Below are 18766 nucleotides of genomic sequence, written 5' to 3'. Positions count from 1 at the left end.
GTATAAGGCCCTGAGAGCTAATTTTCTAACAGCACACCTCCTACACACTCTGTTCCTAACAGGAATAGCTAACACTTTGCATACCTGCTAAAACTGACATTTCAGTGCAACTTACCACAGACATCTCTGCTTAGCTTTCTAACAAGCCACGTTCCTGCCAGCCACTTTTCTTCATGAGCAGGCTTCCTAATGTACGGACCTACCTATCATTTAAACCACAGGAGAAACGGGAACTCTTGGGGACCTAAAAGAAAAAAGGATCCCACCAGAAGACAGAACCCCCACGCTTCATGTATCTCAATGTATTTTTCTGCCAAATAAGTAATAAAATGAATTAAAAATCAAAACAAAAGCAAACAAACAAAAAAACTTTTCAGGGCCAAGGCAATAGCTGTCCTCCCTGAAAAGTAACAGGAAGCCAATGTAAATGGACCTATCCTCTCTATAACAAAAACGTTCTGCATAGAATGCAAAGGACCAGATAGGGGACAATGTCAGAACTCTCAGAATAGGCAGCAGACTGGGGACAATGTCACAGAACTGGTTAGCCTTCTACCTCTACCTAATACTTCCCATTTTAAACAAACACATGGAAATGAAATTATTCTAACATTTAATTTTTGTATATGTCATGTACACATTTCTTTTTTAAAAGAACACGTGCAATAGTCAAATGTTATTCTAGTATGGTGTGGCTAACTGTGATGATGGAGTCCTGGCACACACACTAACAGGAACACAAGGACACGCTGAGAAAATGGGGTTTATGTGCAGAAGTGCCTCTCACTTTCCTTTACCGGGTGTCAATACTTCTCTTTTATTCACAGATTCAACTGCAGATTAACTGTTGGCCACTTCATTTTACTCTGGCCTACTTTGTGCTTTGTGAAGTCTGTATTTATTTATTTATTTATATTATGTGATGTTTTTATGTGTATGGGCATTTGCCTGCATATAAGTCTGTATGTGACTTATAAGCCTGACATCCTCAGGGGACAGAAGAGAGTGTCAGATCTCCTGGAACTATTACAGATGGTTGTGGGCTACCATGTGGGTGCTGGGAATTGAACCTGGTCCTTCTAGCCCTAGGTTCTGTATCATAAATGTGTCTAAAACCTCAAAATAATTTTCTATCACTTCTGATAGAAGCATTAGAGAAATATTTCAGAAAATGATTATTTGGGGCAGCTGTTTTAGGAACTAGCAGCAGATTTGGGGCAGCTGTTTTAGGAACTAGCAGCAGAGAGGCTTTGGAGCTCTATTTGCCCTTTCTGTGTACACTGTGACGCTCAGGGAGCTTCTCCAGGTTACAATTCTTTTGGGTGCTTAGAACAGCCAGGGAGAGCCTTAGGAAATCAGGGGAATTGGAGAGTTGGCTAAATATAGCCGTCTTTTTTAGCTGACATAGGAGTTTTACATATAAATTTTTTTTAAGAATTCAAGTTTACTTTTCTAGGATAGTTTTTAAACTTTTGAAGTACTAGAATCCCAAATCTGATTAAAAGAAGGCAAAGATCAGATTCATCCTATAATTTCAGAATGTGCAAAGACAAACGCTGATACCTAGTTCTCTTACAATTTCCAATGTTTCATTAGAAGAGACAAGAATATCAATAAGCTAAAAAGACAATCAAGTGTTTGGGGAGCAAATCATGAAGAAGGAAGAAGACTAAAACTGCCTTTTCAGAAGTCATTCTCCTAGTCCTCCAAATACTTAAGATTTAATTTTAAGCAAGCCAAGCCTTTTGTTGTTTGTTTTATATGAGTACACTGTAGCTGTCTTCACACACAACAGAAGAGGGCATCAGATTCCGTTACAGATGGTTGTGAGCCACCATGTGGTTGCTGGGATTTGAACTCAGGACCTCTGGAAAAGCAGTCAGTGCTCCTAACCACTAAGCAATCTCTCTAACCCTTTTAAGCAGGTTGTTTTAAAAATAATAACAACATTTTCAGTTTAACCTATTAAAATCCTGAAATAGTTTTAATAGGCCCAACCAACATCATAGTTTGTCTTTAAGAAACGAGTTGGTTTATTATTCTATGAAAGTGTCTTTGTAAGTATTAATACTGGCTACACACAAACAGCCTTTAAAATGCATGTTTGGAAGTAGTTATTTCAGAGTATAATCCCTGCAAGGGGGAGACCAAGACAAGAGCATTGCCATGAGCTCTAGTCAGACTGCTATGAAGGTCTTTTTGGTGCTTACAGCATTTAAGAGTTGTTTCAAAAATAAAAAAACAAAACATGTAGCTACTGTCTGGTTGTCTCTAGGAGAAAGATCCTATAAAGCACAACTTACATCATCTCCTGCTTTAAATCTGAAATACTCAGCTTGTGAATTTAAGAAAGTCTGAATTAATTATCTTCTAAGAAGAGTATTATAAAATTAGTAAGAAAGTACTATAACATTTAACCCTTTCCAGATCTCTAAAAAATAATACTACAAGTTCCTGTTTCACAACAAGTTTCATGTATTGTAAATATTTGACAGTAATATCTATATTTTTGGGACTAAAACCTAACAACATTTAAAACTAATAGGGATGCTGTATAAAAAGTTCCAGGACCGCTCTTTCTTTCATCACTATTTAACATCAATTTGGAATTTATCCAACACCACATACTTAAGTTTTTGTTTGCTTTGTCTTGTTTTGTTTTTGTTTTGGGACAGGATTTCTCTGTGTGGCCCTGCCTGTCCTAAAACTTGCTCTGTAGACCAGGCTGTCTCCAAGTCAGAGATCCACCTGCCTCTGCCTTCTGAGTGCTGGAACTAAAGGCATGCGCCACCATGCCTGGCCCACTGTTCTTTAGTTCTAACTCTATAAAAATCTAATTTGGATCTAAATAATATTCTATATATAAGGTCAACACATATACAAATACATACATTTCCCTACATAAAGTTGAACTACAATAATCAGATAATAAATTATGTATCAGCAGAGGATCACTAGTTATACATGGTGAAATCTTGAAAGTCTTGAGTTAGGCAGGCAATTTTCCCAGTAATATAAGTATATCCTATGCTGAGTATAATAAACTCAATCAGCTTCCATATGTTGACATAGCTAAACACCCAAAACCCAAACTTTCTCTCTATGTTTCATTCATTACAAAGGAGGTCAGCTTGCTCTCAAAAGAGAAAAAAATTATAATCTGTTAAACAATTTAAAAAATGACATTCTAAATTTATAATGATTAGCATGTCTTCATACTATAGAAATGTTCTGTCAACTAGGCCCCCTTAGTTTCTTAAAGACTGTCACCTGTGCTGAGAAATACATTCCAGAATTTCATACATATATGAAATATCCACTAAAAAATTCCAAGGAATAATTTTATATAAAACCACAATAAATAGTGTTAGTAAAGCTATAATACATGCTCTAGAGAAACACAGAAAGCCTAACTTTAATTATGTTATGCTACACAATGACATTAGTGTAACAGTAAACAAGAATGTTAGAAACAGCAAGTTAATCTTCACAGTGATGATGTATAATGTTAACCCACAATGCCGGGAATGAGAAGGCTGAAGCATTAGAGGAAAATGTTTTAAGCAGGAGAGCCATCCAATCCAATCCATTTGTTCAAAGATGATCAATTTAATGTAATATAATCAAAATAAAATTCTGAATGGACATAATAAAAGTATGAGTCTCCAAAGTTTAATTTAGTTCTGAATTTTAAATACAATTATAAATGTAAAGTTTTATTATATGTAAAGCTAAAGTAGGAAATGAAATATGAAACCAGACAAATATGATTTTAAATTATTCCTTTTTTATAAAACTCCCTACAACTTGTGAAAGATTTTTTTTTTAAACATCATTCTCTATAATCATTTGGATTAAGTGAACAAAGACAGGACTAAACTGAATCATGCTAAGTCACATCCATAGATGATGTTATTCTAAAACTGAATGCAAGTTATACTGTGAACAAATGATAGTCCTAGGAAGAAAATAATTATGGCAATCATAACTTTCTTCCTTTTACGAGAAGGCAAAGTCAGAAGCAGGCAATATATCAAGTCATGTTTGCACAATGAGGCTCCTGTGTGAGTGTGACCTCACTGAGTTTCTTTTCACTGGAGAAATGTAATGTGTATTTTCTCTGAGGTAAAAGAAATGTCAGCATTAAAATTGCTATTATTTAAGCACAAATGTCTAAATTAGGGGTAGCTGAGACTATCAAGATAAAAATATAAGGAATAAAAATCAAAATTTAGCAACTTTGAGATTAGAGTTAGGAAATGATCCTTGGTTTTTGATAGCTCTAGCATGCACATCCTGAGTTTAATGTCTATGTTGAGGGCAGGGAGGGGGAAGACAATCATATTTCTACCCACAATATATTTATTAAGAAATGCTTTTGTTTCTAGGAAAAGAAACCACTCACATGACCTGCAAACAAGAAGCAAGAATGAAGACAGTCAGCATCCCCTAAGGCCTTGAAATTAAGTTTCTTTCTCATTCATTTATACTTTAAAAAATAACAATAAAATTAGATCAAGGGTATTCAATGTAATAAATGCACCAAAAATGCCTTTGGGGTAAATCAAACCAAAGGAACACAGAGAATGTTTCAATGTAACTTAATTCCAGGGTTAATCGAAATGAGAGCTATTTTGTGCCAGAATTAGTAGAATGATTTCACAGTGAAGGTCAAATAGCTGAAGTGAAGATGTTCTTAACAAATAGCAAAGATTTGGGGTTTGCTTCGAAAGAAACAGCTAGTAAAAAGTTCTCCAAACTTACTGATTTTTTGCTTTCCTTTTTTTCTTTTACTGTAGCTTTATTCAGTAGGGAGTGGCAAGTTGCCTACAGAACAGAGATGAGCACAAACAAGTCACAGCACCGACTACATACAGCAACAAAAACAATGTTGGCTTGTACATAAAATTACACGGTAAAATGTAACACAAATGGAACCAACAGAAAAGTAGAAATCAACTGAATTTTGAGGGATGAAGTTTAATCCTGGATTTTAATTTTTATTACACTTTTAAGCCAAGCATAAAATAAACAGGAAGAAATGTTGAGACCCAATCATGTCTACTATTTCTGGCTATAAGTCATGGAAAAGCTGTCCTCAAGCAAATCTTGGAAATATTTATACTTGAGTCAATTTCTAGCTTTTGATAAATTTTAAATAAAATATTTATTATGAAGTAGACCACACACTGAAAACATTGTGTCTACATAATTTTTTCTGATATATAAAATATTTCTCTGTGTATCCTTCAATTGACTTAAGAGTTATTTTTCTAATACCTAGCAGTTAATGAAGATGTTATTAAATAAAAATTAAATGGCTAGATATGCAGAAAACAAACTTTAGAGATTCTGAATCTAAAATCCATCTTTTAAAAGGAGTGTTGTTATAATCTCACGTCTTCCAGTGCCCACAGAGTAGTCCCTAAAATGGTGCTAATCAGTTTATTAAAAGTGCTGTATTTGGAAAAAGAATGTTAGCATCAACTAGAAAAAAAGGTGATTAGACAATATTGTAGAATCAAATTTAAATGTGATTTAAGATGCCACTCATTATAGATGATGATTTATCAAAACTGCCCTCTCCCATGCAAAAGCCAAATCATCCATGTGAACCCACACAGGGTGTCAGTCTCACCACAGAGCTTCATCTCTAGAATAAAGATTTCTTCAAAATTAAAACTTCTGATTGGGTTATAACAACTATTTTTTTAAAATATTTTAAAAACTTAAAATAAGAGCCAGTTATGGTGGTAAATACCTGTAATCCTAGCCTTTGGGAGGTGAAAGTAAGAGAATCAAGAGTTCAAGCCCAACCTGGGCATCAAAAGACACTTTGTCAAAACAATGACTTAACCATAACATACATTTTTTAAATCCAGATTTTTAATGCATTAAAACCCCTCAGTTTTCACTTTTCAATCCATCAATCATCATCCATCCATCATCCATACACCATCCATCCACCCACCATTCATCCATCATCCATCCATCCACCATTCATCCATCCATCATCCATTCATCCACCATCCATCACCCATCCATCCATTATCCACTCATCCACCATCTATCCATCATCCATCCACCCACCATTCATCCACCATCCATCCTTCCATCCACCCACCATCCATCCTTCCATCCACCCACCATTCATCCATCCACCCACTGTCCACCCATTCATCATGCATCCATCTAGCAGCTCTTGGACACAAGGACGCCAGCACCATCTTGGAAGCAGAGGTAAAAGCTCATTTCAGCATGCTTTGCTTCAGGCTTTAAGTTTACAGAAATATAACTATGTAAATATTCAGGTTTTTTTCAATTATGGTATGTGACTATTTGTAGTTTTAACACACATGTATAAACTCATTTGAAGAGAAACTTTACTAGGAAAGACAATATTTACATAAAATCACAGTAGCTATTTCCCATTTTTCTCACAAGAACTGAATATCCACTCTAGAAATTATTTTCTCTTTGTTTCAAATTTATCAGAAGGAAAAGAAATAATATATGAGAAAAAGTTTAATTATAAATCTGTCATACATTTATAACATATTATGACTATTATTGTATTGTATTACATATTATTCTTACATATCATTAACTATCTTTTCTCAATAAAGAATGCAAATATATAGAGCTGATTACAAGATACAAAAAAGCTTGAAGACCCAAATCTGAACTCAAGTAAAAATCAGCTAGCAATATACTCACTTAGCTTCCAAAGTTTCCCCAGTAGATCCTCAAAGGAGCTGTTTACTAAGAAAAAGAAAAATGGGTTCCCATCCTTCCCAGAAGAGCATAAAAATACAAGGGTATCATTATGTCACTGCCAAAGTTACAAGGGCAAGCAAAGGTCCAAAGAGGAAAGGAAGAAAGGAAGGAAGGAAGGAAGGAAGGAAGGAAGGAAGGAAGGAAGGAAGGAAGGAAGGAAGGAAGGAAGGAAGGAAGGAAGGAGAAAGAATAAAAATGGAAGCTAACAGAAGTGAAAACTGAGTTAAGGACAGAGACCAGAGACTCAATGAAAAACATATGGGGCCTGAAGGTTTTTTATTTCTCTTTGTCTTTGGTCACTGTAAAATTTGCTTATTAAAAACCAAAATCTTACAACAAAAACTTTGTTCCATGGTAGTCTATATTAACTTTGCCCACTACAAAATAATTCATAGCCCAACATCTGTATGGTATGTCCATGAAGCTTTAATGTGGTAATTGCAGTGTGAAGGCAATGCAGGCTGTTGTGAGGTGAGCTCTAAGCAGTGCAGGGCAACACAGCACAGCACACGGTGGTAGTGAACCAACAGTCAGCACTTCCTTGTCTTCATGGATCCCTCCACACCTAACTAGAAAGGCTGCCAAGAATCCTGCTTACTTAAACGAGTAGAAAAGATAAATTTATTCTGTCATGAAATATTTCCCACATACATATTAAGTGTTCAATTCTTTTTACATTACTAGTATAGTGCTTTCAAACTGGTATCCAACTTTGCTGATGATACAAACACATTTCTCATTATGGGGACAGACACATGAAGAGTTTCTATTAAAGTCTAGGAGGCAGACCATGAATCAGTACAATCCTCACTCACTTTTAACCGAGACAAGGCCACTGTCATTTTGGAAATCCATTTTCTTTCTAAATAATCAAAAAGCTGATTCAGACTTTTAAATGTGTGCTATTTCTTCTTCACCTCATTTTACAAACAGAAAAACAACTTAATAGAATGTGAAGAGAAACCTAATGGTAAAGTAATGAGAAAACAAACAGGGAATGCTTGAAGCTTCATTTTACAGTCCTAACCTATGTGGAGCTTCTTAAGCTTCCTAGAGCTTTCTGAAAAGGCAATAAAGTTATAATACATCCAGAAAGTAAATGCTAAGTATATTTTATCATATTCCTATATATGCAAAGTTTCCTTTTTATAAACACATAAATACATCTTTTAAAATAGCAATAGAGAAAAATTCACATAGTAGCCTCACACAGCCTTTTAAATAATGATTTCACTGATGATGTTAATGTCTCTAAGCAACTAAAGCTGCAAGCCAAAAAAAGAGGGGGGATGACATTGCAAAATCAGAGAAATGCATGGATTTTGGTAAATATGTAGTCCTTTCCCTATTTGCACCCTTATTCCCAACCCCAGGACCTATGATAGTTTCCCCTCCCTCACTCCTCATTTGAAAGTTAATACAGATTTTTAGGCAGTTCCTTGGAATAAATAAATTATTCCTAAAACTGTATAACCAATTAAAAAACAAGTTACCGAAGAACACAGGCCTTATTCTTTCAACAGGGAGGGAATCACTCGATATCTGAATTCAGAAGCACTCTGCTGTGACAGGGTTAGAAAGTCTGTTAGCTACTGGACAGTGTGGACTCTATCTTACAAGCAGTACTCTACGTGAGATACACAGGACAGTTAGCCTGACCTGAGAGAACAGGACACACACCAACGATCTCTTAAAAGACAAACCAAAGTTACAGATCAAATCAATTATACTGTAACAAAGCAACAAACTTGCCTCCAGTGTCAAACTTCTTGTAAGTAATTTAGGCAAAAGATAAGCAAAAATGCATAATATACCTCATTTCAGTACATTTAGTGAATTATTAGTTGCTTTCAACACAAAGATTAATTTATTTTCCCTAAAGTTCTTTAAATGCCTCTGAAGAAAATGTGAGGCCAATCTAATGATAGCTCTTTAAGTTTATTTTTAGGTTTATTTTATCTCTGTGTGTGTTTTGCCTGATTGTATGTGTATGCACCACATGCATGCCTAGTGTCTGAGGAAGTCAGAAGACAGCACCAGCTCCCCTGCGAGTACTGGAAACCAAACCTGGGTCCTCTGCAAGAGCAGCCACTGCTCTTACTACTTAACCACCTCTCTATCCCACATCGTAGTATGTGCTCAGAAGACAACCAGCAGCCAACTCTGCACACAGCACTTCTCTCAGGTGCCTTTGGACTCAGAGTGGCAATCTCCAACTTTTAGCATACCTGGTACAAACAATGACAGACACTTCGAAGCTGTGAGGGGAATTCTGAGGAAGAACTGATGATGGCATGGAAGAACTTCTCTGTCATCTGAAGGAGGTTCCTCTGGTTCTCCTCAAGGCTCTCAGAGGGTTCTAACCTGTAATAAAGGAAAGGGAAAACCAAACATATATGACTGAACAAACAAAATCACCCCTCAGAAGACTTTTGATCCTCACTGAAACAAACAGATTTGCTATAAAAGAGGGAAGAAAAGAAAGGAGGGAAAGAGAGGGAGAAAGGGGTGGGTGTGGGGAGAAAGAGAGAGGGAGGAAGAGAAGGAGAGGGTGGGAGGGAGAGGGAAGGAGAGAGAGAGAGGCGTTATAACACTAGGTGCATGGCTCACACTAATTTCAGTATTCACAAGGAAATAAGTGACTGGCATGAGTGAGGCCAGCCTGAACTACACAGTAATGACCAGGTCTCTAAAACAAACTAACAAACCCAAAACTGAAATTCAAATACTAAGAAGGTGCCTGCAAATAAACCAAAAGTTGATGGTCATTCTTTATTTGGTACCAAGTTTGAGGCCAGCATGAACTATAGTACCCAGTCAGACACATACAAAACAACAGTAACTATAACATAAACTATTTGGAGGAAACCAGAATAAAAATCAGCCATAGATATTACATATTTGAGAATTTTTTGTGGGTATAGAAATACTAGTGCTTTGTGTGGTTTTCTAGATTATTTGTTTGGAGAGAGAGAGAGATTGAGAGTGAGTGAGTGAGTGAGTGAGTGAGTGAGTGTGTGTGTGTGTGTGTGTGTGTGTGTGTGTGTGTGTAGCTCAAGGACAACTTGTAAGAGTCAGGACTCTTTCCATCATTCAGACTAAGCCCACACCTGTAAGGCCAGCACTAGTGAGTGCCAACACCATGTTCAAAAAGCCTGAGCTTTTGGAGTAATCTTTTTGACTTCTGGATGTTCAACCTGAGATGATCTAGTAGGCAGGGACCAGCACCACAGTTTTTAAGGTTATTAGAGAGAACCGCAAGTGGTCAAACCACAGAGACTAAGACAGTGACTGTGGGTTGTCTGGTCCCAAATGTGACATGTATAACACAACCTTATACCAAAGGCTCAGGGAACATCAAAGAAAAGGAGGACTGACTGTAAAAAAAACCCGAGGACCTGGTCAACTACTGCTTAACAATGTCTTTTCAACAAAAGGGGGATGTTCTCATGAACTTTCAGGCTGCCTGCTTGAGACATGCAAAGACTACACCCTAGATATGCCTATGTGAATGGAAGATTTTAACAAGGCCACACCCTCCTAGATGAAGAACTATAAACAATCAATGGCTAATGAGGGAGAAAGAACCAGATTTTTTTTTTGTATTGTTATTTTATTATTAAAAATGAGGCATTGGTCCTAAGTGTTCAGCCCTAAACATATACAAATAAGGGCAATGTAAATCGGATGCAGCAGGTTGTGTGCATACAAACATGTGCACGCATGCATACACAGCTAGACAATTCTAGAAGGTTTCCTAAATTTGAGTGTAGGTAGCTGGGGGACCATGGGAAGAGTTGGGGGGAGATAGAAATGATACGAACATACTGTACTTGCTTAGGGAATCCTCACCTGAGTAAAAGACTAAAGCAGGGGAACTGCCCCATGTAGAACTCACGACTTAAGGACTGGCTTCCACTGCCCTAGAAAGCACTGTCAAGCTTCTAAAGGGAAGAAGTAACCAACAGGCCTACCCAGTAGGCTTTTCAACAGGACCTGGGGCTCATGCCTGCCCAGGAAACCCTCCTCTCCCTTGAATTTCTTAACCTGTGAGTTTAGAATCTCTCTCTCTCTCTCCTTCTGATGTATTTTTAATGCTATGCGTTTCTAAGTTCCTCTTTCACTGCCTCCACCATTTTGGGAGGCATGGTTCCACTTCCTTTCTACCAGGGCATCTTCGGCTCATGGACCCTTCCTCTGCTGCATCTACTTTTTAGACCATCACATCCATTCTTTCCTGTTATACTGTCTTTCTAACATTTTTGTTCTTTGCATTCCTCGTTAGCATCACTGTTCCCTGATTATATTAGTCACTTGTCCCTTCATGTTGTCCCTATCTTTCTCCCACTGAGGCTCTCAGCATAATAACCAGTTATTTTAAATATTCAATACAATAATTCCAAAATGTCTAGCACATCCGACTCCTGTTCTGATGCCTGCTTGCATCTCTTCAGACTGAATTTGTCCTCTCTTGCCATGCTTTGTAGTTTGTCTGTTGAAAGGAAGGCACCGTTTACTGAGAAACAAGGAACTTTAGTGTTAAAAGACTTTTATCTGCTGAAGAGTTAGCCATGTTCAATGTTTGTTGGAGCTGTGGGGATCTGTTTCCTCTGGTGTCCTTGTTTTCAGGTTTCCCTGGAAACGTCTAAACCACCATTCTGTGCTGCAGCTGTAATTCACGGTTGATATGATGTGATGTAGGTACAGCAGAGGACAGAGCTATATGCACTGATTCTGTCTCCAGCATCATTGTATGCTGGCCCAAAGTCTCTGAACTGCAAAGTCCTTGAATCCTTCAGAAGGATTTGGCTTTTGTCCAGATCTTTCTCCATATGTGAGACAGAAAGGCTGTGGGTGTGGTGGAAGGTCAGGGGAAGCTAAGGGCCCACGCTCTAGGTCAGATAAGGCAAGAGTGGTTTTTCTCTTCAAACACATGTTGGTTAGGAATAACAGAATATAAGAAACATATTTCAAATTATTCCATTTTTCTCCTGCCCAAAACACAAAATTATGTTTCTCTCACCTTCCTCCTGAAAACTCAAGAAAGCCTTTTGAAGGTAAGACTTATGAAGGTAGGGTGGCCCCTTCATATTGGGCCACAGGAATTCTAATTTTTAATCAACTCTATATTCCACCTCTAGAAACTCATTAATTATGGTCTAAGTATCCCTACTAGTTCTAGTTACTGGCTCCAGCAGCTTTTCCCTGTGGTAATCTCTGACATTCTGTATTCAGCCATTTCTACTCAAGTTCTGGAATGGTGGTTTGCCTGGGACCCTAGTCCTCTGACAAGTTAATGCCAGCCAGAGATGTAGCTCAGTGGCAAAAATGTCTACAGCATATGTGTGCTCATAGTCTGACTCCTAGAATGGCAAAAGGCAAACACAATCTAAACAGCTAAAACATGCTAGCTGTTTTACTTTCTTTCAGCCAATCTTTCTTTCTCTTCCTCCTCTTGTTCCTCTGGTCCTCTATCTTCCCCCCACATCCCTTTTCCTTTCCTTTTCTTTCTTTTTCCAACTTTCCCCAGGGAGCTAACCCAAAGCCTGATGCATTTGTGGCAAGCATTCCATCACTGAGCTATGTGCTTAGCCTTCAGAATTGTTAACCATTTTGTTTTTTTCTGTGAATATAGGAAAGTAGATTTTCAAAATCTTGACTCGTCAGAGTGGGTCACAGTCTCAAGTGTAAACAAGTCTATGTACCCTGGGGACCTAAGGTCTCTTTCACCAAGCTGATGGGTTTTGTTTAAGTGTGTAAATCCGCGTGAATGAATGCCACACATTTAGGTGCCCACCAAGGCCAGAAGATGCCTTGGAACTGCAGTTACAGGCATCTGTGAGCCACCTGATATAAATGATGAAAATTTCACAGTACGTACTGTTAATCAGTGAGTCATCTCTACAGCTCCTTGAAAGTCATTTTTATCAAAAATAAAAATTACAGCTCATTTATGGATGCTCCCTTTCCTTATCTTTTTAAATTGTGTGTGTGTGTGTGTGTGTGTGCTTGCATTTTGCTGAGGATGGAACCAAGAGCCTTCTTTACACAAGCTACTACCTCTCAGCCAGCCATATGCTGAGTTTGCCTTCTTGATTTTTTAAAACATGGTCAGAAATGAAGGACTGAGCTGCAAGATGGCTCCGATAGAGACTTACCAAGAAAACCTGCTGATCTGAGTTTCATCCTTGGAAGTGTACTCTGACCTTCACATGTATACTACAAACACATACCAAGCACACACACAAAAATAATATTTCTCAAAGACAGACATGAGAAACATTATTTCTTAGGTATCTCTGATCCCACAGAATCTTGGGTACTTTACCTTGGAGCTTAGAGTGACTATGAAATACACACGATGAGGTAAAGATGGCTCACACACAACAAATAATCTGTGCTGCATTTTGCTGTCAACAGCAAAGCACTGACGGCTTCTCATAAAATAAGTATCAAAAGGATTTCTGCTAAGGTTGGGGATACGCTTAGTGGGGGGGTACTTCCTAGTATGCAGAGGACCCAAGTACAATTATGAACATCACCAAAACAAAGCAAAAAAACAAGAAGCTCCATTTGCATTTAGAGAAACCATTTCCACAACATAGAGCTTGAGTGTGGAAAAGATAATGTTAGAATACTAATAAGGAAGTTGGTCTGGGCATGGTAGCACATGACTTTAGCACTTGAGAGGCAGAGGCAGGCAGTAAAAGAATTACATTAATCTTCAAAAACTTTCACAGAAAGATCAAAGGCCAATGACTAACCAAAAGAATTAGGTTTGAAACCACAAATTAATTGTGTTACTTTTTAAATTAAGCAATCACATTACAGTATATATCTTCTAAAACTACATAAGTTTATACAAAGGAATGGGAAAAGGACAGACTAGAGTAAACCAGAACAGTAACCACAGGTGGCACTCAATGGTGCCTTTAATGCTATCTATTGCTTTTATTCTTTAAGGAAAATGTATTTGTATATAGCATTTAGTGTAAAAACTACAAACCTTTTAAGAGTTAAGAAAAGTGCTACAACCCAGTAGTGTGAGCTGAGTCAGAAAGACTACATGTTCAAGGACAGGTTGGGCTACATAGTCTTTATGAAAAACAACAGAAAACCAAGGACTGGAGCGTGAGGCGAGGGTGGCCTCATGCAGTACTGCAGAGCAGTGAGGGAGCATCTGACAAGATAACAAACCTGGTAGGATCCACTTCAAAGCTAACATGTTGCCAGTCCGAAGATGTGATAATGATTCGTAACAAAGGGTCCAAGAGCTTTTGTAGGTAAGTAGCACCATACACCTAAAGAAACACACAATTAGGCACATATACATACAGCCTGCAATTAAAAGATAATCAACCTAACACATTCTGTAAATAATTTCTTCTGAACAAACCTAGTGCACACATGCACGAAAAGTGAATGACACAAACCTTGAAGCAGAATGTCATTATCTTACTGGCCAAGCTGTTCCCTCGAAACAGGGTCTGCATGGAGTCAGCCAATTCTACCTCTTTGGAAAACATGTTCCAGAGCAGCTGGTAGAGTAAATGCCGAGAATCAAACAAAGTGACAAGAACTCGAGCCAGTTCATCCTGGTAACAAAGCACAATTGTGTTTCTGTAAGCAATTTTACCTTTTTCTTAGGTAGCTTTAAAAACTTGAAAAGGTTAGAAGGCAGATCTAAAGCTTATAATCACCTGTTAATCAAAGTAAACAATAACTTATCATCCCTAAGATTTACCTGTGTCTATTATAGATGACTATTAAAACCTGTTTCTAATAGCTGTTAATGCTAAAAATTAACTGTGAAACATGAGAGATTTAGGCTTTACCAGAAGACAGAAAGACATCAGATCTGGCTACACTACATCATGAAATAAGAGTTTATTTTTGAACAGACTTTTGTTAGAAATGATTAAATACAATATGACCAAGGCCAAAAAACAACAAAAATGAAAAGACTAAAGGATTATTTAAACATCAGAATGGGGGTGGGGGGAATCGAATAGATAGTTAAAACCCAAAATTCGATCAGATTTACATATATCTAAAGAGTTAGGATTGAGGCTAACCTTTCTATTATTTGCATAAGAATCTTTTTATTCCTTACAGAAGTTTTTGTGGGTTTTTTTGTTTGTTTTTACAAAATTAATAAAACCGTAATTTACTGTTAAACCCAACATTGAGAGAAGACAGAGAAAATACCAGCTGCTATAATAGAAAGGACTGGCAACCTTCAAACAGTACTAAAGGCCATCTGCATCCAGAGCCCTAGCCTAAGTTTAGCCTGGTCCCAAGATTATAAGAACAAGACATTGTAGTAAGGGAATAATCCAAACTACAAACTCCCCAGGAGCAAAAAAATTAATGAAGACTCAGCATTCTGCTTTATTCCCTATACTTACATAATACATCTTTGACAAAATATAAAAACTCTACCCTCCATTATGAGTTAAGTAAAAAGGGTAAGAATTTAGGGACAAATTGAAAGTTGTTGGGCTTGGGATTAAGCTCAGGGTATTAGAGTGGGGGTGGAGGGCTTGCCTAGCCCAAAAAAGGTACTGGTTTCAATTCCAGCACAACAGTAAAGAGAGAGAACAGCAGCTGTTGCTTTTTTTTAAACTATTTTTTGGGGGGGGGGAGATATTTTTTTAATTTACATTTCAAATATTATCCCCTTTCCCTGTTTACCCCTGGAAATCCCCTATTCCATCCACCTTCCCCCTGCTTCTATGAACATACTCCCCCACCCTCCCACTCCCTCCCACCTCCCCACCCTGGCATTCCCCTATACTGGGGCATATAGCCTTCATAGGACCAAGGGCCTCTCCTTCCACTGATGCCTAATAAGGCCATCCTCTGCTATATATGCAGCTAGAGCCATGGGTCCCTCCATGTATACTCTTTGGTTGATGGTTTGGTTTGTTGGTTCCTTAGAAGCTCTAGAGGGCTCTGGTTGGTTGGTTGGTATTGTTCTTCCTATGGGGTTGCAAGCCCCTTTGATTCCTTCAGTCCTCTCTCTAACTCCTCCATTGGGGACCCCATGCTCAGTCCCATGATTGGCTACAAGTATCAGCCTCTGTATCTGTCAGGCTCTGGCAGAGCCTCTCAGGAGACAGCTTTATCAGGCTCCTGTGAGCATGCACTTCTTGGCATCTGCAATATTGTCTGGGTTTGGTGACTATATATGAGATGGACCCCCAGGTGGGGCAGTCTCTGGATGGCCTTTTCTTCAGTCTCTGCTCCACATGTTGTCTCTGTATTTCCTCCTATAAGTATTTTGTTCCCCCTTCTAAGAAGAACTAAAGTATCCACACTTTGGTATTCCTTCTTCTTGAGCTTCATGTGGCCTGTGAACTGTTTCTTGGGTATTCCAAGCTTTGGGACTAATATCCACTATCAGTGAGTGCATACCACGTGTGTTCTTTTATGACTGGGTTACCTTACTCAGGAAGATATTTTCTAGTTCTATCCATTTGCCTAAGAATTTTATGAAGTCATTGTTTTTAATATATGAGTAATAAGTACTCTGTTGTGTAAATGTACCACATTTTCTGTATCCATTCCTCTGTTGAAGGACATCTGGGTCCTTTCCAGTATCTGGCTATTATAAATAAGGCTGCTATGACCATAGTGGAGCATGTGTCCTTCTTATATGTTGGAGTATGTTTTGGGTATATGCCCAGGAGTGAGATAGTTGGGTCCTCAGGTAGTAATATGTCCAATTTTCTGAGGAACCACCAGACTAATTTCCAGAGTGGTTTTACCAGCTAGCAATCCCACCAATAATGGAGGAATATTCCTCTTTCTTCACATAGTCACCAGCATCTGCTGTCACCTGAGTTTTTGATCTTAAACATTCTGATTGGTGTACTGATATAGAGACAGACAAATCAATGAAATAGAATTGAAGACCCAGAAATGAACCTACACACCTATGGTAACTTGATCTTTAACAAAGGCGCTAAAACCATCCAATGGAAAAAAGACAGCATTTTTTTTAATGGTGCTGGTTCAACTGGCAGTTAGCATGTAGAAGAATGCAAATTGATCCATTCTTATCTCCTTGTACAAAGCTCAAGTCCAAGTGGATCAAGAACCTCCACATAAAACAAGATACACTGAAACTAACAGAAGAGAAAGTGGGGGAAGAGCCTCAAACACATGGCACAGGGGAAATTTTCCTGATCAGAACACCAATGGCTTCTGCTCTAAGATCAACAATAGACAAATAAGAACCCATAAAAAATTCAATGCTTCTGTAAGGCAAAGAACACTGTCAATAGGACAAAATGGCAACCAACAGAATGGGAAAAGATTTTAACCAATCCTACATCTGATAGAGGGCTAAAGTTCAATATATTCAAAGAACTCAATAAGTTAGACTCTAGAGAATCAAATAAAACCCTATTAAAAATGGGTACAGAGCTAAACTAAAAATTCTCAACTGAGATATATCAAAGAGCAGCTGTTGCTTTTAGGTCCCACAATGAATACCTTTCTACTCTCACCCTTTCTTCTAAACCCTAAATTCTAAACAAATGAATTTTACAACATGTATTTATATAATCAAATTCAATTTTTAAATAATTTAATTAGATAAAGTGATAGTACACACTTGTAATCACAGTACCCAGGAAGTAGAGGTAGGAAGGGCATAAATTTGAGGCCAGGTTGATTTACCTAGGAGTTACAAGGGAGGAAAAAAAACCTCACCACATTGTTAGTAGGTATCTATGATTCCTCAACAGCTCTAGCTAATTTGGTTAGCCTTGAGTTTTTTGTTTGTTTTGTTTTGTTTTTCTTTAAAGAGTTCCAAGCCATAGTGAGATATTGTCTTCTTTTCAAAAAGGGAATGGGAAGGCAAGAGTATATGTATATATATCAGCAGTTTTCAACCTATGGGTTGAGACCCCTTTGAGGATTGTATCACCCCTTCATAGGACTTACATTTCAGATATCATGCATATTAGATATTTACATTACTATTCATAACAATAGCAAAATTACAGTTATGAAGTAGCAATGAAGATAATTATATGGTTGATGGTCACCACAACATGAGGAATTGTATTAAAGGGTCACAGCATTAGGAAGGTTGAGAAATACTGGTGCATATGATCGAGACATTGTTTACATGTATGAAACTGTCAAAGAAAAAGAGTAATTTGGGGGACTGGATCAGCAGTTAAGAGCACTGGCTGCTCTTCCAGAAGACCCATGTTCAAGTCCCAGCACCCACATGCAGTTAGAACCATTTTAACTCCAACTTCAGGGCTATCTAACAGCCACTTTTGGACCCTTTGGACATTTTATATACATGGTACACAAACCTACATGCAGGCAAAATAAACACACACGCACACACACACACACACACACACACACACACACACACACTAAAATAAAATCAAATAAGAGTTTTAAGTAATTGAGGCCAGACATGATGTTGGATGCAACAGGGGGAAGAGGAACTTTGTGCATTTGAGACTATATCCTGGTCTATACAATGAATTCTAGGCCGGCCAGTCTACATCAGAGATCCTATCTCTAAAAAATAAATACATAAAAAGTATTTTAAGTCAAGCCCGAAATTGTAGTGTATGCCTTTAATCCCAGCACTCAGAAGACAGAGGCAGGTAGATCTCTCTGAGTTTGAGGCCAGCCTGGTCTACAAAGCAAGTCCAGAACAGCCAAGGCTATTACACAAAGAAACCGTCTTGAAAAACTTAAAAAAGAAAAAAAAGGTATTTTAAGTCGTGTAATACAAAGCTTAGAAATACTTGTCAAAGCTTCATATGCTTACATCAACGTTTGTTCTGTGTTACGAGGGATCAACAATAGGGTCTTATATGTGCTAGACCAGAACTCCACCACTAGGCATCACCACAGCTTCACTCTACTAAAGGACTTTTAATCAGTTAAATGCTAAAATGAATTCATAATATTTACTGATGATGCATTTGAAGATATGTGGAAAAGTTTT

General features: G+C 37.8%; 1 protein-coding gene across 1 annotated transcript in view; it reads right to left on the bottom strand.

The window, feature by feature from the left end:
* NF1 (neurofibromin 1) overlaps positions 1–18766 on the bottom strand; it is a 234514-nt gene that overhangs the window by 107777 nt on the left and 107971 nt on the right. Inside the window, exons 29-32 of the mRNA XM_080923198.1 lie at positions 14211–14372; positions 13975–14078; positions 9006–9141; positions 4765–4827 (exon numbers count right to left, since the gene is read on the bottom strand). Coding sequence (XP_080779324.1) covers positions 4765–4827; positions 9006–9141; positions 13975–14078; positions 14211–14372 — 465 coding nt within the window. The remainder of the gene's footprint in view (positions 1–4764; positions 4828–9005; positions 9142–13974; positions 14079–14210; positions 14373–18766) is intronic.

Source organism: Micromys minutus (assembly GCF_963924665.1).
Source record: "Micromys minutus genome assembly, chromosome: 10".
NCBI lineage: Eukaryota > Metazoa > Chordata > Mammalia > Rodentia > Muridae > Micromys > Micromys minutus.
This window is presented reverse-complemented; position numbering and strand designations above follow the sequence as displayed.